Below are 27,186 nucleotides of genomic sequence, written 5' to 3'. Positions count from 1 at the left end.
ATTTTTAAAATAAAGAAATATAAAATGCATATAAAGTACAGTTATGAGAGGAGAAAGACAAATATTCAAAAAGGCAAAGAGCATTCTGTAAATTGATTCCAAATTTGTATAAATACACTTTATACAAATACAGATGCCACAAGAAAGAGTGAAAGGACATAGGGAAAGACATTAATAATATTTCCTTCTGAGTAAGCATAATTAACTAATAAATTTTATTTTCTTCTTCCTTTCAGCATTTTATAAAAGGATCACTTTGCTTTTCGTATATCAGAGTAAAAATGTAAATGCTATTCTAAAACTAATGAAATCTGGTTTAATTTGCTGGACAAAATAAAATGTGATTTGCTATATGTGCATATTCAAAAGCTGTCACTATACTTCTTCGACAGTATAATTCACCAATTTTTCTAAAAAACAATTTTTCATACCAACTTCAAGTTGAAAAGCCAAGGCTCTGCAATGGTAAGTGGCATACCATTATGCTCAATGCAGTAGAAGGTATGTCCAGAAAGGCAGTCTCCTCACTCCCATGCCAAGGCTCCCTCCGCTACCACTCGCTGAGCCACAAGTACCTTAGTTATTTATTTAACCTCCCAAAAGACTTTTCAACATAAAATGTCATCACAAAGAACTATTTACCAGTACCTTGCTCAATTCCTTCTAGCCCTAATCAACCACCTCTTTTCCTGATACACAGCTGTCCTAAACAGGTACTTGTCAGGTGGATTCTACTCTTCAATTCCTGGCTTTCATTAAAGGAAACATTCTACTTCTCTGCACAGTGCTTTAAGCATTGAATGAGGTTTCTCCCAGACTGTAATGAATATTTGTTAATTTTTATTTAATTTAAAGAGCAGGAAGGTTAATTAAGAGCAATTAATCAAGAGCACAAGCTATATGTTATAAATAAACAAATACATTTTAAAATCTCCCAACAACTCTTTCAGTTTTTATAGTCTCAGGACTATGCCATCCCAGTTCATTCTTGGAAAACAGCATACAATGTATTCCATACAATTTTCAGTAAATAAGGAATGAATCTAGGTTTCAAATACTACAATTTCTATCATTCTTTCACCAGATGAGAAATTTCAGTTTATCTGGCAATGTGAAAAGTGTTACATATATCCTATATAATAAAACCCTACTATGCAAATCGACCAAACGGCATAATGACCAGTCACTATGACATGCACTGACCACCAGGGGCAGACGCTCAATGCAGGAACTGCCCCCTGGTGGTCAGTAAGCTCCCAAAGGGGGAGCACCACTCAGCCAGAAGCCGGGCTCACGGCTGGAAAGCGCAGCGGTGGTGGCGGAGCCTCTCCCGCCTCCGAGGCGATGCTAAGGAGTGGGAAGCAGGCCTAAGCCAACAGTCGGACATCCCCTGAGAGGTCCCAGACAGTGAGAGGGCGCAGGCCAAGCTGAGGAACCCCCCTCCCCAGTGTATGAATGTCGTGCACTGGGCCTCTAGTTGAGTTATAAAAGACAAAAAGCTTAAAGATTCTAGAATGTGTCCTAAAAGAACCACACCATATAGGATTAAGCCAATTTATAAAACAGCAGCATTAAGTAGCAACTCAGAAAAAAATGGGAAAAAGCATAACAAAAAGATGCAAATATAAATGGTGTTTCCAATAGCCTATTATGAGTCATTGTTCCTTGGACAAAGCTTATGTGTCATTCCTAAATAAAGACAAGGATAGTCCCGGAGTCTAAGAATTGTGTCTTGATAAATTTCTATTAACCTCAGCAAATGTGAAAGACAAAGACATTTTATCAACATTCCAAAGGAAAGAGCCTCTTAACCTGCCTGGACAAAATTATCAGTTCCAAACAGGATTTGGAAAATCTTGTTAAATAAGGGTGCAAACCAAACTTTCCTATTATATTGAATTTTAAATAATGAATGCTTTCATGATGGACAATTTTCTTTCCAACCTCTACAAGAATTAGGAAACTATAGTAAGTGAGGATATCAAAACTACATATTTCAGAGTTTGGGAAGTCACAAACTTTAGTGGTAGGCATGTGCAGCTTTTGTAAAGGAAATACCAGTTTTTAAAAATGAGTTTTGTTCATTTTAAATGAGCTAAAATAAAGAAAAGCTATAGACTCAGTAAATATTTATCAGCAGGTAAGTCAAGACATGTTTAAACTATTTTTGCATTAGTCACAGTCTTAAGTTAACAAATGTGAAGAATACACAAAGAAGACAATTAAATTTTTTATGATTTTCAACAGTTAAGCTTTCAGAGTTTCAAGTAATCTCTCCAACATTTATCATAGTAGAGTTGCTGCTACTTTTGAAACATTTTATCATGAAAATGTTCAAACATACGGAATAGATGAAAGATAGTAAAATAAACACCCATATACAGACAACCAGATTTAACAACTGTTAAGACGTTACCATATGGGTTTTATCTAGGAGAGATATTTTATTTATTTATTTTCCAGAACCACCTCCAAATAGGTCATTCACATCAACAACTTGATTCATGTGGTGTTCATAATCCATCTCGGAAACCTATAAAATACACCTTTATAAAATAGTTCCACGAAATCCAGGAATAGACTGTATCTTTATCAAAGCAGTTCAACCATTGCCACTCTTAATACATCCTAGGATACGCCACTTAACCCCTCTAGACTTCTGTCTTCTCATCTTTAAAAAATGCAAGTGCTACACTTGAAAATATCCAAAGTCCCCACTGGTTATTAAGTTTGATGAGTTCAATGCCCACAAGGAAACTTTATTCTCACTGTCCTGTTCAATTTGCAACATGAAATTCGAAGAAACCATAAGACACCTAAAAAGATGCATGACACCTGGCCAGAAGCAGCCCCTACCCCACTCTTGGTACCAAGATGCATGTCTAGAAGTCACTCCAGCTTTTAAAGTAAGGATGATGACATCCAGCACAAGTGAATTAGTAAATTATTTAATTGTCATTAAGTATTGATTCTCAACCACATGGGACTTCCTGGCATTTAGGGTATACATTATAATTTCTCAAATCTTTCACTAGCTTCCTATCAAGTTTTGCTGCTCAAGTTCTAGAAATAAGCATTTAGGTCATTAGGCTTCCATTAGAAGCAATTACTTCAAAAAGAGGAAATGTTTTCCTTCTTTACCACCACACCATGTGAGGATCTTCCACAATGACGGGCTATGTAATGTAGCGATTTAGGATTTGCTTCAAGAATTAATGGAAAAGAGCACTCAGTCCTTATGGTCATTAATTCAGGTTATTCGGTGTCTATCAAAACCTCTCTAAATAGACATTATTTTAAAAATCATCTCAGAATTACCAGAATGTTGAATTATTATTGAAATTTAAGGAAGATTTTCCTCAAGCCTTTCCAGGTGTTACATGTGCCCACCTATATATGAGATCAATGATGTATCAATTATAAAAATGTTGGCTGCCCTGATTTTAGATTGAATTAAAAATTCAGCTGGGTGGAGGCAGGCAAAGGAGGAGGGGTGGGGACAGCTGAAATAGTGTCAACAATTAAAAGTAAAAAAAAAAAAATTCAGAATATTTCTTTGCCTAGATACTCTCTAGGGGACCATTAGTCCCGATTTGAAGATATGGTTCCTTTCATGTAGCCCCAATGTGAATCTCAGTTGTTTAGAAATTGTATGACTTGACTGGAAGATAATGTACCTTAATATGAAAGCTGGCTTGGTGCCTTAGGAAAGAAGCAAAACAAAATGACCCTGCATTGCAGAAAGACATGAGGTGGTTGGTAGTCAACATTCTGGCATCTGAATTGAGACAAACAGAAGATTTTAGTTAGCATGTTCTTTCGCTGTTTCAAAAATTATTGCAGCAGCAAACCCTGGCAAAAGCATATGTGGATAAATATTGTCATTGTGTTTATTGGTTAGTTTATAGAACAAGAAATTACAGAATGTTAATATCTTAATTTTAGTAAGCTCTAGCCCTGTATAGCAAATTCATAAATATTAACTTATTGGTTCTATAATATCTTCCTAAAATGACAGAATGCATATTTATTTCCCTATCTAGATGAAGAAACTGAGGATTGACATATCACTTGAACATTACAAAAGATCAAACAGCAAGTAAGGTAATCAAACCTAGATCTGATGATTCCAAATTTAGCATTTTTCACATTATACTTACTTCTATGGTACTCTAAAAAATATGAAAAATAAATTGCATATATTATAATGCTATGAGGTACATAAATCACTTAATAAAAGCTATCCTAATTATTATAATTAAAACTCAAAAACTCTCAAATTCTATGATACAGTAGTAAATTTATCACAGTAAATTAGAATTATTTTTCCATCCTTTTTACCTAACACTTATGGTTTCAAACTTTCACTCTCAACCTCATGTTAAAAAGAAATAAATCAGTGGCTGCCTAGGACTGGGAGAGCACTTTCAAAGAGTAAACTCTATTGTATATGAATTATATCTCAATAAAATTATTTTTAAAATAATACCTGAAGCCAAAGTATAGCATTTCTACTATATTATAACATCATAAATCTAAAAAAAAACAAACTTGAAATTTGGGTTATGTATTCAACATTTACAAATGTTGTTCTGTTCAAATAATTCTTCTATAATAAGATAGGGCTCCAAATTCCAGAAATTGACATTGAGAAATAAATAGCAAACTATAGTACTGGGCAAAGTTAAATGTAAATTCCATAAAAATAAGTACAATAAATACAATAAAATCTATGAACACTTGAGCAATCTCCCGGAAATTTAAACATGTAGCCCAGTACCACTTGGTTGTGTAACCTTCGGCAGCATAAAATCTATATATATAAAAGCCTAAGTGACCAAACTACAGGCCGCTATGATGCACACTGACCACCAGGGGGCAGACACTCAACGCAGGAGCTGCTCCCTGGTGGTCAGTGTGCTCCCACAGCAGGAGCACCGCTCAGCTGACCAATGGGCGCCAGACACCGGGCTCACAGCTGGCAAGTGCAGCTGCGGTGGCGCGAGCCTCTCCTGCCTCTGTGGCAGTGCTACCAGGTGGCGGTGGCAGGCACAGCCAGGCCAGGATGAGCGGGAGTGGTGCAGTGCCCAGCCTGGGCTCAGGCTCCTCCCCAAATGCCTGCTGCTTCACGCACTACTGCACCCCTCGGGGGATGTCGGACTGCCGGTTTCACCCAATGCCCGCAAGCCAGCCTGGCCTGCGGGCCTGGCCTGTGGGTATCTGGCCAAAACTGGCAATCCGACATCCCCCAAGGGGTCCCAGATTGCGAGAGGGCACAGGCCAGGCTGAGGGACCCCACCAGTGCACGAATCCATACACTGGGCCTCTAGTAATATATTAAAGCACAGTAAGATGTGGCCCCAAATTCAATAAATGTTAAGGCATTTATTTCCTCATATGTAAAATGAGGAAATTCGTCAGATAATTTTTGTAATTTCTAGCAATTCTAAAGTTCTATAAATTTCTAATTTAATACTAGATAGATAGACTGAAAGCCCTGGACCAAATGGCTTTACAGGTGAATTTTATCAAACATTCAAAGAAGAATTAACACCTATCCTTCTCAAACTATTCCAAAAAATTCAAGAGAAGGGACGATTCCCAAGCTCATGTTGTGAGGCCAGCATTATCCTAATTCCAAAACCAGATAAAGTCCCAGATGAACACAGATGCTAAAATCCTCAACAAATGTTAGCAAACTGAATCCAGCAATACATTAAAAAGATCATACACCATGGTCAAGTAGGACTTATTCCAGGGATGAATGGTTGGAATAATATCTGCAAAACAATAAACATGATACACCACATAAACAAAATAAAGGATTAAAATAATATGATCTTATCAATAGATACAGAAAAAGTATTTGGTAAAATTCAGCACCCACTTATGATAAAACCTCTCAGCAAAGTGGGAATAGAAGGAACATACCTCAACATAATAAAGGCCATATATGACAAACCCACAGCCAACATCATACTCAATGGGCAAAACCTACAAGCATTCTCCTTAAGAACAGGAACAAGACAGGGTTATCCACTTTCACCACTCTTATTCAACATAGTACTAGAAGTCCTAGTCACAGCAATCAGATAAGAAGAATAAATAAAAGGCATCCAAATTAGAAAGGAAGATGTCAAGTTGTCATTATTTGCAGATGACATGATGTTGTATATAGAGAACCCTAAAGATTCCACCAAAAACTACTAGAATAAATAAGTTCAGTAAAGTAGCAAAATATTTATCCTTTTTTGCTTAAAATATTGTGCCATTCACTCATCACCTGAGTCGCAACAAGAGCATAACATTTTTTGTCACTCATACCAAAATGACTTACATTCAAAAGAATTATGTTCATATTTTAAAGATGTAAATATGCAATTTTTTTCATTTTAGAATTTCCTTTTTGAAATGTTTTCCATGTTTGAAAACACCCAATATTCACAAACACTTTTCCTTAAAACTGGACTATATTTTGGAAAGAGGCAAAGGTCAAGGGTGATCTGGCATACACAGTTGGCACTCAAAAGAGTAATTTTTTATTGAGCAGAAAATGTAAATGTTGAGTGAATTTCACAGCCATTTCTCATAAACAAGTACTCAATGTTCTCTGAATACAATGAGCACATGTTTGTGCCCTCTGTCTTTGCTCATTCAGTGTCTATTCCCAGAATTAGCTACTCTATTAAATTCTACCTACCTCTTAAGATCCCTAATTATCTTTTCTCTAAATACTTCCATGACATTTCTTTCTTTTGTGTTCACACAACTTTTAGTTTTATTACATGGTACTTGTCACTTCCCATTTTAGACATTAGTGTTTGGGTTCCTAACTCAGCAACTGGATTTTAGACACTTTTGAAAATAGACTGTTTAGTCCCACATTTAGGCAAACCAGTTAACCTCGCTAGGTTTTAGTTTACAGTCTACAGCAGGGGTCCTCAAACTTTTTAAACAAGGGGCCAGTTCACTGTCCCTCAGACCGTTGGAGGGCCGGACTATAGTTTTAAAAAAAACTATGAACAAATTCCTATGCACATTGTACATATCTTATTTTGAAGTAAAAAACAAAACGGGAACAAATACAATATTTGTATATGCATGTGGCCCGCAGGCCGTAGTTTGAGGACCCCTGGTCTACAGCATGGTTGCATTTTTCAGCTAACCATTTCATAAAATGCTCTTCATTAGTATCACCTATTTCTGGGAGGGTACAGGAAACTAGGCATTCAAACTACTAGTGGGCATGTAAACAGGTACTGCCTTGTAAGACAGAAATTTAGCAATAGATAGTAAATGTCATTAATTATTCATTTGGTCCAGTTAGTTAATTTTAAAAACATATCCTGGAAATCATCAGGATGCACTCTATGGTTTATGAAGGTGTTCATCAAGAAGTATTTATCATGAGGACACTGGCAATAACGTAGCTATCTAACCATCTAACCATAGTGGATTGCTTAAGTAAGTTATCTTGCAGCCATTCAATAGAATTTTATTTACATATAAGAAATGTTTAGTAACACGGAAAATCTTTCACGATGTGTCAAGTTTAAAAGGAAGGTTATAATATCCCCCCAAAAATCTAATTGCAAATAATACTTTCCTTGCCTCTAGATCACAACTCACACTGGGTAGGTGCACATACACTGCATTCTTTTAAAATTCTGAACACGGGGTCAATATAGTCTCAGATAATGTTTTTGAGCCAAATATCAAGACATTTCCATAAAAGGTAGTAATGAATAGTATATCTATACCAAGAACAGTAAATTTAAGTATTTTGGGAGTGAACTTAAAATCAAATATAATGGCGTTGAAAAACACAATTCTTAAAAGTGTTGAGAATACACTTAAGAATTTCTGTATTTCTTTCCATCCTCTTTTAACCAAAGATGCTTGCTTTTCCTCCTGCATCAGTCACTGTAAAGATAACTTCTTTGCTATGTTCAGTTTCTGGAAATGGAAAAGAACTTCCTAACAAGATGTTTTAAGTAAATCAGGATTGTATCCATTTCATTGTGGGTTAATTCGAATTTTAGGTGCTCTCTAGAAACCTAATCAATAATCCAGAGGAACCCTCCGAAATTGGGGAATACTAATTCTACAAGAGTTTCTGTCGAAGTTCATTGGTCCAAGGAAGATTTTTCTTGCACTTCTTCAAGCTGACTCTCACGCAGATAAAATAAACTGGGGAAAACCTCGAAGATTTATTTTTCCTACTCCATGTTAAAAGCAGGGATGGCCCATTTTGCAACTCAGACCCTGCGAGTCAAAGTCAGGGTGGGGGGATGAATCTTTAGGATAACTTCCCTGGGCAATTGAACTCTAACAAGTGAACCCCCTTGTTAAGATCTAAGGGTTCATTTAGGAATAAAGATAAAAAGAATGATGATAACACCCCAACACCCAAGAGACATTAAGGAACCTCTATGTTCAAGGCACTGTGCTGGGCATATCACACTGATCATCTTGTTTGATCCACACACGACAATGTATAAGATAATCATGTAGCAGGCTCTGTGATACCATTTTATAAATACGTATTAATTTTTTTAAATCTTTATTGTTGAAAGTAATACATATGTCCCCTTAAAATTCTCACAGCTCTGTGTGAGAGAGACAGATAAGCACTAATTCTAACTCTGTTTTCTGAAAAGGAAGAGGAGATACAGATATTAAATGACTTGCCCAAGGTCACATTACTGGCAAGTGGCAAAGTCATGATTGTTTGAATTCATACTATCAACCTCCACAGCAACATGAATTCTCTTAACCACTAAATTTCTTCAAACAAGTTTTCTGAACTTGCTTGTTTTACATGGGAAATGCAAAGTTGTCTTTTGTGTTTATGCTGCTTAACATGCACTTTTGATACATGACAGCCATTCAATACATGATCTTGGAGTTGAATTGTTTTGTTGTTATTTTTATTGAATTTATTGGGGTAACATCAGTTAATAAAATTATATAGGTTTCAGGTGTACAATTCTATAATATATCATCCATATATTGTGTTCACCACCCCAATTATAGTTTAATTGTTTACAAAATTCTTAATAAAAAAGACCCAGTCTAGCAAGTTAAGTTGACTGACTTTTCAACTTATTTTTTAAGGAGCTATTATACCCTTTTCCATATAATGATGATTTAAAAAACTACGTTTGAGTATAGAGATTTAGGTTCAGTGAATGCATGACTCAATGCTTGTGGTATGGAGATTTACAACAAACTAAAGTATCACTCAAACACCAGACCAACTATATTATTTTGCATTAAAATGAACCAATCTATCTTTTTTATAAAACTGCAAAATGAGCCCATTACAAAGGCATTCAATATACAAGTTTAACTAGAACAAAATCTTCTTTCCCTTCAAATTATGTAGCTCGAACTCAAATATCAAGATAGTTTTGAAAAAAAACATATTTTATTATGTTTAAATTCTAGGAGAAACCAAGTAAATCTCCACCTCACAAAACCTTAGCAGCGACAAAATATTCCTAAAACTACCTGAAATTAAGTGTAAAGAGGCATTAGATCTGGAATCAGAAAACCTATGTTTAATTCAAGTTGTGCACATACTAGCTGAGCAATTAATGACATGTTCCTAAACCTGCCAATTTACAAAACCTGTCTCACCATTTGTTTAAGGGGAATAATGAGAATTTCCTTGCTATCTATCTCTTAAAGATAAATACTACAATTATTCATTAATACTCTATGTATTAATGATGAAATGTATGAGAAAATACACTAAAACTTAAAGGAAATTGTATCAGTGAAAACAAGACTTTTCAGTTATGAAAGCTTGAGTTTATTTTATTGCTGTATTTGGACATTCTTCTTTCAGTTTTCTTAAAGCAAAGTTAAATATTATATTGTGAAACAGTTCAATGTCTTCTTTCATTTGCTGTTTTTCCAAAAGTCTTGCTTAACCTCTATCAAGCTATACTTTTATATCTGCCTATTCTTTACTAAGCAGTAAAAGGTTCTGTCTGTTTTTATAGGTAAACTTTGTTATAAATTAATCCTCTAGAATTTCATAGAACTGAACAAACTGGAAGAAAAATGAAAAGAAAACCCTTGAATGCACTTCACATCCTTTCCAATTTCAGTTATTTGTACTCATTTACCTTGCCCAGAAATGAACAAACTTTGTGAAGCTGAGGAAGCTACCATAGCATGAAATTTTCTATATTCTTCTATCTCTATGGTAGGAGTTCTACTAATTGTTTATTTTACAGAACTAAAAATAAAGTACCAGGTATACTAAGAGAAACTGGCAATGTTCATAGTCACTGGTAAGTGGGAGTGGATAATGTCTCTATACTTAAAATTCAGCAGTACATTCAACTTAGAAATTTCCCCTTGAAATTTAATAAACTTTAACCCTAGGTAAACACAAATCATTAACACTTTAGTCACAATTATCAAATGATAAAAATAAAGGACATCTTTTATCCATATCCATAATGCTATTCTAAAACTGATCTAGACTTACACAAATAATGATATCTTGACTGTTAAAGAACTATTTAAAATGCAATCTTGTAGAATGGTTTTAATTATTTTTAGTTAAATGACAAAGCATTATATCACATCTAATTATACTGCTCTTAGCTAAAAGTCATTGACAGCATGAGTTTTCTAATGAACAAAATCTTAGTAAATTAGATAACTGTTTTTTAAAATAATTTTGCCTGAGGAGCTATGGCAAAATAGAGGTCTAAAATAGTACTGCTTGCCTGGCCAGAGTGGCTCAGTTAGTTGAGCGCTGACCTATGAAGCAGGAAGTCATGGTTTGGTTCCTGATCAGGGCATATGCATCTCTCCTCTCCCTTCCCCTCTGAAATAAATAAAAGATATTAAAAATTAAATATAAAAATAAAATAGCACTGCAGGTTTTGGAAGCCACAAAAAACACACACACAGTAGTCTCCTCTTATCTGCAGGGGATACATTCTAAGACCCTAAGTGGTTGCCTGAAACCACGGATAGTACCAAGTCCTATAAATCCTGTGTGTTTTTTTCCTATTGCTCATTCCTATAATAAAGTTATAAATAGGCACAGTAAGAGGTTAACAACAATAACTAATTATAAAGTAGAACAATTATAACAATATACTGCAATAAAACTTGTGTGAATGTGGTCTCTCTCTCTCAAAGTAGTATACTCTACGTATAGTATGGATACGCTAGCTAGACAAAGGGGTGATTCACATCCCGGGCAGGACAATGCTGGATGGTGCACGAGTTCATCATGCTACTAAAAATGAAGTAAAATTTAAAATTCATAAATTGTTTTTTCTGGAAATTTCCATTTAATATTTTCAGCCCACGGTTGACCGTGGGTAAGTGAGAAAAGTGAGAGCATAGATGAGGGAACCTGCTGTACCTGATGACAAATAGGGATGTAGGTGTTGTCTCTCTTGACTCATTCACTTTTATCTGTAATTTCAACCCCCTGCGGGACTGTGGAACTAGAGGGAGAGTAAGGAAAGGAGGCATCTACCCAGGTGCCCATACAGCTTTGATGCAACAGGCCTAAAGCATCAGCGAAGACACGTGAGATGCAGGCAAATCCTTCCATATTTGGCTTTTTTCCACTATTAAATACCTTCACAAATCTTCTGAACTAACCAAAATAAGAATTTTGTCATAAAACTAAGAAGAGACAATACTCATATGACCAACTAGAGTTCTCCCTCCAGGCTAGAGACCATGATTCTGACCTTTTCTGTGGTTCAAACACTATGTGTGTGATTTGATTATGGAAAGATATGGAGGGAGTCTGAGAGCTGACCTTAAAATATACACATCCCAACATTCAGATCACGACAAAGAAAAGCTCCAGTGCCCTAGGATTTAATTATTCAAAGATAGAAAAGTTTTCAATCTAAAAAAAAAGATTAGGGGAACTTGAAGGAATAAAAAATATAATTTACCTTTATGGGGTGTAAGTTATACACCATTGCATTCTATGTCTTCTTTAAAAACATATATTCAACCTTAACTACCTCTAAATAAAGGGGACCTATACATGTAGATGAAAAATGATGTGTGAACTTCCCTCATCAGTGAATGTGAAAATCCTTTCAGAGACTCTGTGACATCGTGGTCATATATTAAGCCTCCACACAGCTCTTTAGTGTCTGTATGTGAAAACACACACACACACACACACACACACACACACACACCACACACGCCCACACACAGTAAGCTTTTTGTAGACATCACCCATCAGTCCAGGCCTGCTGGGTGGAATCTCCTGGTCTACTTCTATTTTTCACAGAGTGCTCAGAGGCAGCTGCTCTGATACCACAAAGGACGTGGGTTTTCAGCATGATTTTGAGATCAGGATTCATTCACTGTATGTGTGAATCAGAAGTCACCAAAATGGCATGTGTATACCACACAGAGAGAAAAAGACAACCTATTGGGTTGCAAAGAGAGATCAATAGAAAGTAAGAACAAAATTATGGTCTACTATATGTGATTTTACCATAGCATATTGTATAATTTCTAAATGGATAGATAGATGATTAAAATATTTTACTGATAGTACTACATGATCAAAAAAGTTTGGAGATGATTAAAACCATGTAAACTAATTTCCATATACATTCAGGCAAATAAAACATATTATTTAAATTAAAAATTTTTAATGCTTAAATCATAAGAAATTCAATTTAGAACACAAATTGTATATTTTTCTAATTTTTTGTAATGGTTTATATCTCAATATACTGTACAAAAGCTGTTTTTACCATCTCCTTGATGAATAAGTATTCTATGAAAATTGGCACTAGAGAAAAAATCAGGACTTACAAAATTCCTTTCAGATACAACAAAATTCAATCAACTTTTAATCCAAAGATTTAATGATAAAATATCCCAAAATAATCAGATTACAATAAAAACAAATGAGTATTAATTTTTAAATCATTTACTGTGCTGTATTAGAAGAAAAACAATTTTATAGTCAATATTTTAAAGGCGCCTAAGCAATGAAAACCAAATCTGGAAAAATTAGCATCCAGCATGACGTAATTTTAGGTCATCAGGGCAATTTCAATGCTGCTAATTATATCTCCAAGAAAGCAGAAGCCTATGTTTCTGTTTCCTGACCAAATTTTATGGGATGTATAACCAAGAATAAATAATTTTAAAAGCCAAAAATACAAGTGAATGTGTGACTTGGGTGAGAGAGGGGGAACTCTGAGAGCTATGGATTCCAAGTGCCTCTTTTCATTCCTCCCCTCTTTTCAAAGCATACATGAGGGAAAAAACACAAAATGAGAATATTTAACACAAATTTTCAATTATGCAACACATGCTATTTTCTGACTCTCAAGACAAGTATGAAGATAAGCAAAGGAAGACAAGATACCATGGCAGAAAATGTCTGGTAAAAGACAGAATTTCCCAATAAGTTTAATTTTTTAAAAGATAGAATTTCCATATGATGTGTAAAAAGAGATATCCAAAAAAGGAAAAAAAGGGGGGGGGATTAAAATGCCAATATAAATTTAAAATAGTCATGTCTCCCTTAGATTATGCAACATTTTTCTCATTCATGTCAGTCTGGAATATATTTACAATAGACTATCTCCATATTTTTAATGAAAAAACACTGAAACTTACAGCATTTCCTTTCTCAGAAACTAAATTTAGAGAATGTAGGAGGTATAGGTAGAGATGAAGTCATTACAGCATTTACAATTTAAGAACAGAATTTATAGTGTCTTAAAAGCAAATAAATACCAAGCTTATTTAGACCTGTAAGTACTACAATTAACTATTTGTGGTTGGTCTATATATTTGTGTTAGTATTTGAGATGGCAACTGTTAATTAATATTTAATTCTTCAACTAAACTTTTATTTATATCATATAAGTTAACACAGTCAATAACTAAGATCAGTTTTCAAAATATAACCAGGCAAATAAATTATATCTGTTGCTAGCTGATTTATTTTATAGTAATTGTGCTACTTCCTATTCTGGATTTGCAGTTCTTTGGGCAAAATCTCATATATTATTGCCTTATATTGACACCTACTGGAAAGTACTGGAATTGTATATTTCTTATTTCATTATCTGGGCAGTTGTTAATTTTGCATCTGTGAAAAAAATGCGGAAGATAAAATTTTAACTGCAAATTTTAATTTCCTAAAAGAAAAAAAAGCATCATTTATTCTAAACATTTTAACTGTAATGGTTTCTTTAGGAAATTGTAAATCTCAAGAAGTCTGCCCAAAGAGTATTTCTGATGGGAATTAATTTACCCAATGACTTCAGCTACTGAACTTCTGTTTATTTGAGGTATGATTATGAAACTAATTAAACAACTTTGTCCAGTATTTGAACTTCTACTGCTTCATACATCAGACTAAATATTTTGGGTCACATGACTTGGAAAATTACCTGATTCTGTGAAAGTATGCATACAAATGAATCAGAAAAATGACCCAACTAATAGAAAATGGATGCTTTACACATTCACATTTGAAGTTAAAAAGATAAAACATAATGCATTAGTGAATGAGCCTCACTTCTCTATTATCAAAACTACTTGCTCATATAATACCCAACCAAATGTTTTACCAGAATAATTTATTCCCTGAAGTGGACCAAAAGACAAGACAATGAAAGCATTCATTTACAAATATTTACAATTAATTATTTATTAAGTTGTATTAACTTTTAATTAACTTCTTATGCAAATGAAACACTTCTACAAATTTCTGCGCATACCCTACTACCTTAATCTGTCTCCTAAAACTTTTCAAAGAAAATGTTTTCAGACAGAAACACATTTAATTGACCAAATTATAAGAAATTAAAAATATGATGTGATTAAAGTTAATAGAATACTGCCTTCCTCTCCCACCCCCAGGCTGCTGCTACATAATATGCACAATTCAGGTGCTTGGACCTGTCATATTTTATATCATCATGAACATACTATTGTCCTAGAGACAGTTGTTCCAATTACAAATGAGTTTGGGCAGCTAAGGGGACAATAAGCTACGTTCTTGGAAATGGCACTAAGAACATGAGGTGAAGGCAGAGCATTGCACAATTTACATTGTACTATATAAATTGCTTTAACATTCCTGTTATAATTCCTTCCCTTCATATCAAATCGCTCCAATTTTTAACAAAAGTAATGAGATAGTGTGAACATAGTTTAAATAAAACTATGCTCAAAAATATAATAGCTAACTTTAAAAAATACAGGCACTCACTCAATGGTTTATGTTTAGGATGACGTGGTATTTGAAATTTGCAACTGTCAAACAAGTTGCCTCTTGCAAGTGTACTTAATCTACCTGTCCAAATAAAATTAAGTTCCTTAAGTGAAAATGTAATACAGGAAGACTCACGAATATAGGGGATACAGTATGATGAGAGTAAGTCTAATAGTTTTAAAGATGTGCTTTAATTTTTCAAATTAAAAAAACACACAATTAGCTATAAAGAGATGCACAGTTTTTAAGTAACCTACTGAAAGATTATTCTAAACTCTTTTCAATTTACCGAAATTTCCATAAGGCTAACGTGCCACTCAATATTAAGACACTGCAAAGTATCACAGAGGTAACAGGTCTTGATAAATGTAGTTTTGCTGTATTTTCTTCAAACAGTTCACTAGCCCTACTCAGAAGATTTTGTCAGCCCCAAAATAAAATAATCACGAAACACTACTGGTTCCTGATTCTTAAACAAAATTTAATTAGCAGATCACTTCAGCAGCTTTAACAGTCCCTAAGGAAAGGAACCTCTCCTGGGTGAGAACCCTGAAAGATTAGTTTTGAGAGCCTGAGAAGCAGTAGAATTGTCAGAATTATTTTCAATCACCAGTTACCTTACAGAGCTTCTGATACCGAGGAGAAGAAACTGCCATCCTTTGTAACCGATGTAACAAAACCACAACTTTCTGCAGAGACGTTCTCACCACAGCCATCATTTTAAGTTTACCACACTTCTGGAGGCACCTCAGAATTTGCATTATAAATGAAGAGCAATGATCATTTCCTCCTGGTCACTGGACAATGATTTGCCAGTTCTCTGAGCATGCTCGTTTCCAGGAATGCATTTGAAAGATAACAGGCGCTCAGGTTCTTGGCAAAAGGAGGCTGCTATGCCTTCAACTTCTTCTCAATTTAAAAAACGTATGCAGACGGCACCCAGAAAGCCCCCCAGCAGATGATCCCAGCCAGTACTTGCTCAGCCGGGCATGGCCAGGAAACGTAGCAAGTTGAGCAGCCAAACGCTGCCTGCTGCTGGAGAGGAGCGCGCTCAGTAGCCAGAAAGGATATTAAGTGAAACATTAAAGCTGCAGATACGAGGCAGACACCCCCTGGGAACAGAGATTCAACACATCACCACCGCGGTGCATGCCTCCTAGCGGGTTTGTATTAAGAGATCAAGTAGCATTCACTCTCTCACTGTAAAGAGGGATGCATTCACCACCGGACTAGACGCAGCTCTGGCCGTGCTCTGTGCGATGAGTGAATAGACTCTGTTATAAATCTTGAGAAGAGCAGAAGGTACCTAACTCTAATGATATCAGCCTCTCCGTTAAGTGCTAATAAATCACCTCGCGACAGGTCTCAGAACAAGATCATCTAAAACAAAACAAAACAAAAATACTTGCAGGGGGGTCTGTGGCTTTACCTAAAAGCAGAGTCGCAGATGCTACCTAGGACGAAAGCCATTGAAAATCCAATTCTAATGGTAGGTTAGGACTTCTCTAATTTAACAGCAAAGTTAATAAAACATAAAAGTCTGTAACTGACCACTGAACATTCCAAATGACCACACTTCCTGATAGACAGCATCTTCATGATCTCACTTCATGTCATAAAGCTGTTTCAGTTTAATGAGTAAGAAATAGAAGACATGATTATATGATGTGAAAACCAAGTACAGAATTTCTGACTTTCATAGGCATGTGTACAACTTGAGATGCATTTTCTCAAATTGCAGCTCAAAGACCACTATAAGTATCCAGTGGGGGAAAGCACTTTTAGGAAATCAGCAAAAATAACCCAGAATGATTAAATGACTGAGTCAAAGGGCACAGCCAAAAATAGGACCCAGACGTTTCTCATTATCAGTGTCCTGCTCAAACTAATAACGCAGGAAATGTTGCCTTTTCCTCTTTCTCTACTATTATCAGGATTTTTTAAAGGAAACACAATATTTAAAGTATGTTTTACTTCTTTTGCCTTCTCAGTCCTTGATTTTAGCCTGATTTAGAGTCGCTTACTTGTCAGAGAGAGTTGTGTTTATCAAGCAGTATTTCGGTAGGCTTCTGCTTGTGTATTGTGTTTTCCCATGTATGTCTATACTGAGAACCTATACTGCCTCCTTCTGGATAGGCTAGCAATATCAGAATAGCTACACAAAGGCAAAATTGGAAGAGAAGTAGTCAGTTGATGATAGCAGCCAGTTAAAAATACTGTTATTAAGCAAATATATAGAAACAGAAATTAGATTATTGATTATTTAGGGCTGGGGGATTAGGAAGCTGCAAATGGGAGACTGATAGCTAAGGGGTATAGGGCTCCTCTCAGAAGTGATGAAAATGTTCTAATTTGATTGCAATGTTGATTGCATAATTGTGAGTACACTAAAAACAATCAAATGTAAATGGACAAATGTATGGAATATGAATTATATGTCAACAAAACTATTATCAAAAAATATGAAGTTGTAATTTCTGCCCATAACCCAACAGGGGAAGTTTTCACAGTACAGGTATATATATCTCCCCCAAAACACGATGCTGGGTATGGAGCTGGGTACAGGGGAAGATTTGATCAAAGTCTGAACCTATCAAACAAGAGGATGAAAATTAGGCTGAAAGAGAATACAGAGATGAAAAAAAACAATAATTCCAAACACATATTGTTAGAGAATAAAACCAGACACCTGTTATAACACCACCCAGAAAAGTAGCAAGGCAGCATGATTTTACCCAGGAGAGAATCAGAGCAGCTAGGCTCATTGGTACTGGTAAAAGGTAAAGCTCACATTTAAAAAAAATAGTTAAAATGATAATGTGTTAGAATGTGGGCATGAAAATTATGAATAAATGCATTTGAATTAATAGATAAAGTGGGAAGTCAGTAATAGACATTCATTCAAAAACAACAACAAAAAGTTTCTCTGAGTCTTTGGCCAAAGTCTCTCATCTGAATGCAGATCCATAGTGACAACTGCATACCAGGCATCTCCTCCTGGATGGTACACAAATGCCTCACTTCAACACAGTCGAAATGAAATGTCCCATCCCGTCACCTTGCACTGCTGCCCTGACCTTTTATTTTCCTGCATTCCTAATCTCAGGCTCTAATACCACCTGGCAAGCTTCTGTGTCTCTACCTCTTCCCCTTCCCTTAGTGGACCCTTACTAGCAAGTCATTAGGTGTATGCCCCCTGCTATTGCCTATTCCTGGTCATTATCACCTCTGAGCAGTTGGGTATAAGATATCCTAACAGACTGCTCTGCTCAGTCTTGTCCAGTTCAGGCCCATTCCTCCTCAGCTAGATTCCTATAAAATACAAATCCCATTGCATCACTCTATTGCTTAATATCCTCTAATGACTTCTCCTCATTGCCACCAGGTTAAAATATAAAATAGCAAGGAGACTTCTCCATCAAAGCAGATTTTTAAGCAAGTTCTAGGTGAGATGGCCTGCGATTGACAAGAATAAGTTATTCTACACAAAGAAAATGGGAGTTCAAGGACAGTGATTCACTTGTATTTGAGGATAGAAAAGGGATGCAGATGTGCTTCAAAAGATCCCTCATAAACTTTTTTAAAGGAAAGATTTTGTATTACCACATTTTGTGTAGAAGGAAAACTTGAACCTGAGACTGAATATATCATATTTATCAAGCCAAAGACATAAAAGTAATACCTTCAAGCCCAGTGTTCTTAGTTGTAAACTGAGCCATAGAGCCTTTACAGCTTTTATATTAGGTATTTATAATAAATAGAGAATGAAATAACTCATATTAAGAGGAAATGTTCTTATAATGTAAGTTTCAATAAGGCTAACTGTAATAGGGCTTGAAATGATAGAAAACAGAATAGCTATGAGTCTAGAAGTCTAAATAAACAATTATTACTTCCATAAAACAAAGTGTTTTCCCAAATTATTAAGTAAGTGTATTTTACAGATCTTATTTCCAAAAACCAATTATTCACAGGCGAGCATGGATGCCATAACAGAATAAGGTGACAACCTCACTTCTGAGTGGTAATAAATCTTAATGGTAAACAAGCACTGGTCACATTTTTCTGGGCACTTGCCTGCATCTGCTGTGTGAGCTCCTTGGCCAAGACAGTATCCTGAAGAGCATTCTCCCGCTGAGAGGCATCTGCAAGGACATTCACTGTGGTTTCTGCTTCTTGTAGCCACTTTAGGAAATTCTCTAGGTCCTTGCGAGAGGCCTGCACTGCCCTCAGCTCAGCCTCCAAGGCATTCTGTCTGTCAGCAATGCTGCAAGGAACAAGATGGGCAAGTCTCCATTACTTACAGTGTGACAGGCCTCATTATGACACACTAAAGAGAAAATCAGCAGACAGCTTCAAAGGACCTCAATTTCTTCAAGCATCTAACGGAATTGGGGGATTTATTCATGTGTGTCTTGAATAATCCATAATGGAGGGATAAAGTGAATTGTGAGAGGAAGAAGAGGGAGAGAGGCATAACTCAACAAAAATCACATCCATATCACAAGATAATTATGACTACATTTTTATAACTCATAATTTTATGTTATTCCCCATATGTTTTATTTCAATACCCTAGTATGATGCATGACACAAAGGCAATACCAATAAATATGTACACAATGAGTGACTAAGTGAATCTAGAAGTAGCATCTGAAGAAACTTTTAAGATAAAATAAAAATAACTTAAAGAGCTAATTTTATATATTTTAAACAATTCAGATGAATACAAATTGGTTATTTAAGTTGATTTAATAATATTATTCTTGAAAGACATTGGATAATCAAGCTTTTATATGCCATTCATTTAATCTACAAAGAACTACTCTGGAGTTTCATGACTTAAGAGATACACACACTGTATCAACCTTTAAAACTTTATAGACATCAAAACTCTGTAATAAGAAAACAAACAACCTAATTTTAAAATGTATACAAATGAAATTACTCCCAGGTATTTAAACTCAAGAGAACTGAAAACATATGTCCACTCAAAAATTTGTACACAAATATTTATAGCAGCATTATTGATAATAGCCAAATGATACAATCAATCCAAATATCTATCAATTGAGAGGGGAATTGATAAACAAAATATACTATATTCATAAAGAAAATATTATTCAGCCATAAAAAGGAAAGAAGTATCAATAAATGCTACAACATGGATGAACCTTGAAAACATTATGCCAAGTGAAAGGAGACAGGTACAAAATGCCCCATATTGTGCAATTTCATTTATATGAAATATTGACAAAAAAGATAAATCCATAGGGAGAGAAAGTCAATTAGCTGTTGACTAGGACTGGGGGTGGAAGCAGTGGAGACTGACTGCTAATAAGTGGTGGGTTTCATTTAGTGGTTATAAAATGTACAAAAATTAAGAGTATGGTGATGTTTTTACAACATGGTAAATAATTGCACAATTTACCAGGGGTGAGGAACCTTTTTCTGCCAAGGGCCATATGGATATTTATAATATCCTTCACAGGCCACACAAAATTATCAACTTAAAATTTAGCCTGCTATATTTGGTCAAACATTTAATTAACTCACCCCTAATTCCTTGGCAGGGCTAGACCAAAAGATTCTGTGGGCCTTATAAGGCCCATGGGCCAGATGTTCCCCACCCCTGCTTTAAACGGTTAATTGAATGGTATATAAACTATATCATATTTTTTTTAATTAGCAACTGTGACAGACTTTGCTAAAATCTCTTAAACAAGCCACAGCTAGAGAGGTGATTAAAAATGGCAGTAGAGTAAGTGGGAACTACACTGACACTCTCCCAGGAAATACAACTAAAATACAGAAGAACCACCCTGAAAAATCAATTGAGGACTAGTTGAGAGATAACCAAGAAAGAAAGTGGAGACTGCATTGAGACTGTTAGGAATTTCAGAGGCACAAAAGGGCTGGCCTGGCTTCCACAAACAGCAGCTGAAGTGCCAGAGGGATATCTCAGCTGTGGCGGATTCCTACTGAGGACTCTGGGGTCTAAACACCAAGCTGGGTTCCCCACCCAGAGCACCAGAACTGAGAATGGTGCCCACATAACATCTGGCTGAGAAAAGCAGGAGGGCTGCTATCTGCCAGGGAGAGACTACTGGAAATGCAGGCACCCTCTAAAAGGGCCAATACACAAAATTTCGTGTGCAGCCACTCACCTTGGGCTCTGACAGAGGGAGGGCAGAGTGGACTGGAGCTGAGCGAGGAAATTCCAGGGTTGGAGGCTCTGGGTTTGGAGCTGAGAGGGAAGCCAACCCGGTTTCCTAAGCTGAGTCATTCCCTCATACTGTGAAGACATCTTTCTCTGGCAGACCTTTGCTATCCAGGTGGTTGTTCCTGGGAAAAGGGCAGTTGCCACACCCTCTTGGAAAATCTCTCACCCCACCCTGTGGTCAATACCCTGACGCAAATCAAAGCTGATAAAAATCAGACTACAGGCAGAGGAGGATCTCTGGAGGCTTTAAGTCTTTGCCTGATCTCCTTCTGGAGCTGGGGCTAGGAAAAGCAGACCCTGGTGCACAACTTGGTCCTTTCCAAAGGCACCTAGACCCAGCAGAGGGAGCACAAATTGTGGATTATTGATAGCTCCAAACAGGGGACTCAGGGCCAGTCAGAAACAACATTTGACATTGTCCTGCACTAGAGATTGGGAGTAACAGCAGATTTGCCTAATACATAGATAGAAAGGCAAACAGGCAGCCAAAATGGGAAGAAAAAAAAAACACACAAAAACAAAAGAACAAAAGAATTCTCCAGAAGAAGAGCTAAACAAAATGGAGATAAGAAATTTATCAGATGTAGAGTTTAGAATAATGATGTCAAAGAAGCTCAACAGCATGAGAAAAGATATAGCAACTATGAAAGACCGGTTGGAAATAAAAAATGACCTAACACTAATAAAGAACACACTGGAGGATTAGACAGCAGATTAGGGGAAGCTAAGGATTAGATCAGTGAATTAGGAGATAGGATAGAAAAAAATCACTCAATCAGATAACCAAAAAGAAAAACAATTAAAAACAGGAGGACAGCTTAACACATTGCGGAACAGTAGTTTTATTGCTAGCTTTATCCAGTGGCCAGTTTAAGTTTCTATTGAAAGAGTACAAAAAAACATTTTACATAAATGTTAAAGGCGTGCTTTAAAATTAAATACCCATTGCATTTTTTAAGTTATTTATTACATGTTCTTACAAGCTAATATCTTTTTAAAGTATGATACTTTGTATAACACTGTGTAATATGAAGCAAGAATTCTCATGATCTGTCCACAATGTGTTAAGGGAGTTGTGAGACAGCCTGAACCGTAACAAGATTCACATAATAGTTATACCAGAAGGAGAAGAAAGTGAACAAGGAATAGAGAACATGTTTGAAGAAATAATGGCAGAAAACTTACCTAACCTGGTGAAAGAAAAGGTCACATAAGTGCAGAAGGCACAGAGAGTCCCAAGCAAGAAGAACCCAAACAGGCCCACGCCCAGACACATCATAATTAAAATGCCAAAAATTAAAGACAAAGAGAGAATCTTAAAGGCAGCAAGAGAAAAGCAATTTGTTACCTACATAGGAGCTTCCATAAGCCTGTAAGTTGATTTCTCATCAGAAGCTCTACAAGCCAGAGGGAATGGCCTTTCAAGGTAGTTAAAAACCAGGATCTAAAACCAAGATTACTATATCCAGCAAGGCTATCATTCAAAATAGATGGTGAAATAAAGGGCTTCCCAGGACAAAAAAAAATTTTAAAAAGGAAAAGGAGATTATCACCACCAAACTAGCACTGCAAGAAATGCTAAAGGGACTGCTATAATGAGAAGAAAAAATAGACAAAGAGAGAAACATAAGTACACAGAATTAAAATGGCAATAAACAAGTACCTATCAATAAAAACCTTAAATGTAAGTAGATTAAATACTCCAGTCAAAAGACATAGGGTAGCTGAATTGATACAAAAACATTATTCAATCATATGCTGTCTCCAAGAGACCCTCTTCAGAACAAGACACATGTGATGAAAATGTGGGTGTGGAAAAATATTTTCCATGCAAATAGAAATGGAAAAAAAGTTGGAGTAGCAATACTCATGTCTGACAAAATAGACTTCAAAATGAAGGCCATTACAAGAGACAACAAAGGTCACCACATAATACTAAAGGGATTAACTCAACAAGAGTATATAGCCCTGGTAAACATATATGCACCCAATATAGGAGAACATAAATATATTTTTAAAAATCTTCTAGAGGACTTTAAGGGAGAGATCGACAACAATACAGTCATAGTAGGAGTTTTTAACATCCTGCTGACTTCACTGGATAGATCTTCAAAAAAAAAAAAATTTAACAAGGAAATAGTGACTCTAAATGACACACTGGATCAGATGGATTTAATTGACATTTACAGAACATGTCACCCCAAAGCAGCAGAATATACATTCTTCTCAAGTGCACATGGGTCATTCACAAAGATAGACCACATGTTAGGACACAAAACAATTCTCCACAAGTCCAAGAAGACTGAAATCATATCAAACAGCTCCTCAGATCACAATGGAATGAAATTAGAAATCAACTACTGTAAAAACACTCAAACACATGGAGGCTAAATAGCATGTTATTAAACAATGAGTGGGGTACCAATGAGATCAAGAAAGAAAGAAAAAACTTCCTGGAAACAAATGAAATGAACACACAACAACTCCAAATCTCTGGGACACAGCAAAAGTAGTTCTGAGATGGAAGTTCATAGCACTACAAGCCTCAAAAAACAAGAAAAAGTAATAATAACTATTTAACCCTACAACTTAAAGAATTACAAAGAGACCAACAAGAAAAACCTGGAGTAAGTAGAAGGAAGGAAATAATAAAGATTAGAGCAGAAATCAATGACATAGAGACAAAATAAATACCAATGAAACCAAGAGATGGTTCTTTGAAAAGATAAACAAGATTGATAAACCATTAGTACACTCATCAAGAAACAAAGAGAGAGGACCCAAATAAATAAAATCAGAAATGAAAGTGGTGAAATAACAACGGACACCAAAGAAATACAAAGGACTGTAAGAAAATACTATGAATAACTATATGCCAACAATTGGATGAAATGGACAAATTCCTAGAAAAATACAATCTCCCAAAACTGAATCAGGAAGAATCAGAAAGCCTGAATAGGCTAGTAATAACTGATGAAATAGAAGCAGTACTCAAAAAACTCCCAGCAAACAAAAGCCCAGGTATGGATGGCTTCACAGGGGCATTTTATCAAACATTCAAAGAAGAACTAACACCTATATTCCTCAAACTATTCAAAAAAGTCCAAGAGAAGGAATACTTTCATGCTCTTTTTATAAGGCCAGCATTATCCTAATTCCAAAACCAGATAAAGACACTACAAAGAAAGAGAATTACAGGCCGATATCCCTGATGATAATAGATGCTAAAATCCTCAACAAAATATTAGCAAATAGGATCCAGTAATATATTAAAAAGATCATAAATCATGACCAAGTGGAATTTATTCCAGGGATGCAAGGCTGGTTCAATATTTGCAAATCAATAAATATGACATATCACATAAACAAATTGGAAGGCAACAATCACATTATAACATTAATAGACACAGAAAAAGCATTCGACAAAATCTAACAACCCATTTTTTCTGATCAAAACTCTCAGCAAAATGGGAATAGAGGGATCATATCTCAATATAATAAAGGGCATATATGACAACCTGCAGCCAACATCATATTCAATGGGCAAAAACTAAAAGCATTTCCCCTAAGAACAGGAATAAGACAGGGATGTCTGCTTTCACCACTCTTATTCAACACTAGAGGCCTGATGCATGAAGATTCATGCAAGAATGGGCCTTCCTTCCTCTGGCTGCTGGCACCACCTTCACTCTGGCCCGGAGCCGCCTTTCCACCTTCCAATGCTGCCCAGTGGCCCAGAGCAGCTGGGGCGGTGTGGAACACCTGTGTCCCGCCCTGCTCCCGGCCGCTCGGCACCTGTGTATGCAAATTAACCCACCATCGTTGTGGGGTTAATTTGCATACTCACTCCTGATTGGCTGGTGGGCATCGTGAAGGTATGGTAAATTTGCATTTTTCTCTTTCATTAGTGTAGATAGTATTGAAAGTCCTAGCCACAGCAATCAGACAAGAAGAAGAAATAGGCATCCAAATTGGAAAGGAGGAAGTAAAACTCTCATTATTCAAAGATGACATGATATTGTACATAGAAAATTCTAAAGACTCCACCAAAAAAACTACTCGATTTAATACAGGAATTCGGCAATGTAGCAGGATACAAAATTAACACCTAGAAATCGATGGTGTTTTTATACACTAATAATGAATTTTCAGAAACAGAAACAAACAAATAATCCCATTTACCATTGCAACAAAAAAAAATTAAGATATGCAAGAATAAACTTAACCAAGGAGGTTAAAAACTTGCACTCAGAAAACTACAGGACATTGAAAAGAGAGATAGAGGAAGATATAAACAAGTGGAAGAATATACCATGTTCATGGATTGGTAAAATTACCATAATTAAAATGTCCATACTATCCAAAGCAATCTACAGATTCAATGCAATCCCTATTAAAATACCAACAGCATATTTCACAGATCTAGAACAAATACTCCAAAAAATTTATATGAAACCAAAAAAGACCCCGAATAGCGACAGCAATCTTGAGAAAGAAGAGCAAAGTTGGAGGGATCACAATACAAGATATCAATTATATTACAAAGCCACTGTATTCAAAACAGCCTGGTACTGGCACAAGAACAGGCATATAGATCAATGGAACAGAACAGAGAGCCCAGGAATTGGCCCTAGCCATTATGCTCAATTAATATTTGAAAAAGGAGGCAAGAACATGCAATGGAATAAGGATAGTCTCTTCAATAAGTGGTGTTGGGAAAAGTGGACAGATGCATGCAAAGAAATGAAACTAGACCACCAACTTACACTAAATGCAAGAATAAACTCAAAATGGATAAAAGATTTAAATGTAATTGTGAAACCATAAAAACCCTGGAAGAAACCATAGGCAGCAAAATCAGAGACATCTGTTGTAGCAATATGTTTGTGGATACATCTCCTAGGGCAAAGGAAACTAAGGAGAAAATAAACAAATGGGACTACATCAAAATAAAAAAAGCTTCTGCACAACAAAAGAAACCAACAAAATGAAAAGGGAGCTCACTGTATGGGAGAACATATTGGGCAATGATACATCTCATAAAGGGTTAATATCCAAAATATATAAGGAACTCATACAACTTAACAAAAGGAAGATAAACAACCCAATTAAAAAATGGGCAAAGGACATAAATAGATACTTCTCCAAAGCAAACATACAGATGGCCAAGAAACATGAAAAAATGCTCAGTCATTGATCATCAGAGAGATGCAAATTAAAAGACAATGAGGTATCACCTCACACCTGTTAGAATGGCCACCATCAACAAATCAACAAATGACAAGTTCTAGAGAGGATGTGAGAAAAGGAAAGCCTAGTACACTGCTGGTGGGAATGCAGACTGGTGCAACCATTATGGAAAACAGTATGGAGTTTCCTCAAAAAGTTAAATATGGATCTGCCATTTGACCCAGTGATCCCACTTCTAGGAATATATCCTAATAAACTGGAAACACCAATCAGAAAGAATGTGTGCACCCCTATGTTCATAGCAGCACAATTTACAATAACTAAGATTTGGAAACAGCCCAAATTCCCATCAGTAGATCAGTGGATAAAAAAGCTATGGCACATTTATACCATGGAATACTATGCAGCAGTGAAAAGGTTATCTTACCCTTTGAGACAACATGGAGGGACCTGGAGAATAATATGCTAAGCGAAATAAGCCAGTCAGAAAAAGACAAGTCTCACATGATCTCAC

The 27,186-nt window shown here is 35.9% G+C and overlaps 1 protein-coding gene across 9 annotated transcripts in view; it reads right to left on the bottom strand.

The window, feature by feature from the left end:
* Positions 1-27,186, bottom strand: part of UTRN (utrophin) — a 449,337-nt gene that overhangs the window by 189,664 nt on the left and 232,487 nt on the right. For 8 of the 9 annotated variants that reach the window (XM_070417833.1, XM_070417835.1, XM_070417834.1 and 5 more), the window contains one exon: positions 19,337-19,526. In XM_070417833.1, the coding sequence (XP_070273934.1) occupies positions 19,337-19,526 (190 nt within the window). Of the gene's footprint in view, positions 1-15,876; positions 16,134-19,336; positions 19,527-27,186 lie in introns of those variants that run through there. The other variant, XM_070417838.1, reaches the window with a different exon arrangement.

The sequence above is a fragment of the Myotis yumanensis genome, unplaced genomic scaffold (assembly GCF_028538775.1).
Source record: "Myotis yumanensis isolate MYYU_CA2020_CCGP unplaced genomic scaffold, mMyoYum1.0.hap1 SCAF_6, whole genome shotgun sequence".
NCBI lineage: Eukaryota > Metazoa > Chordata > Mammalia > Chiroptera > Vespertilionidae > Myotis > Myotis yumanensis.
The sequence above is the reverse complement of the archived record's forward strand: the minus strand, read 5'-3'. Positions and strand labels throughout refer to the sequence as shown.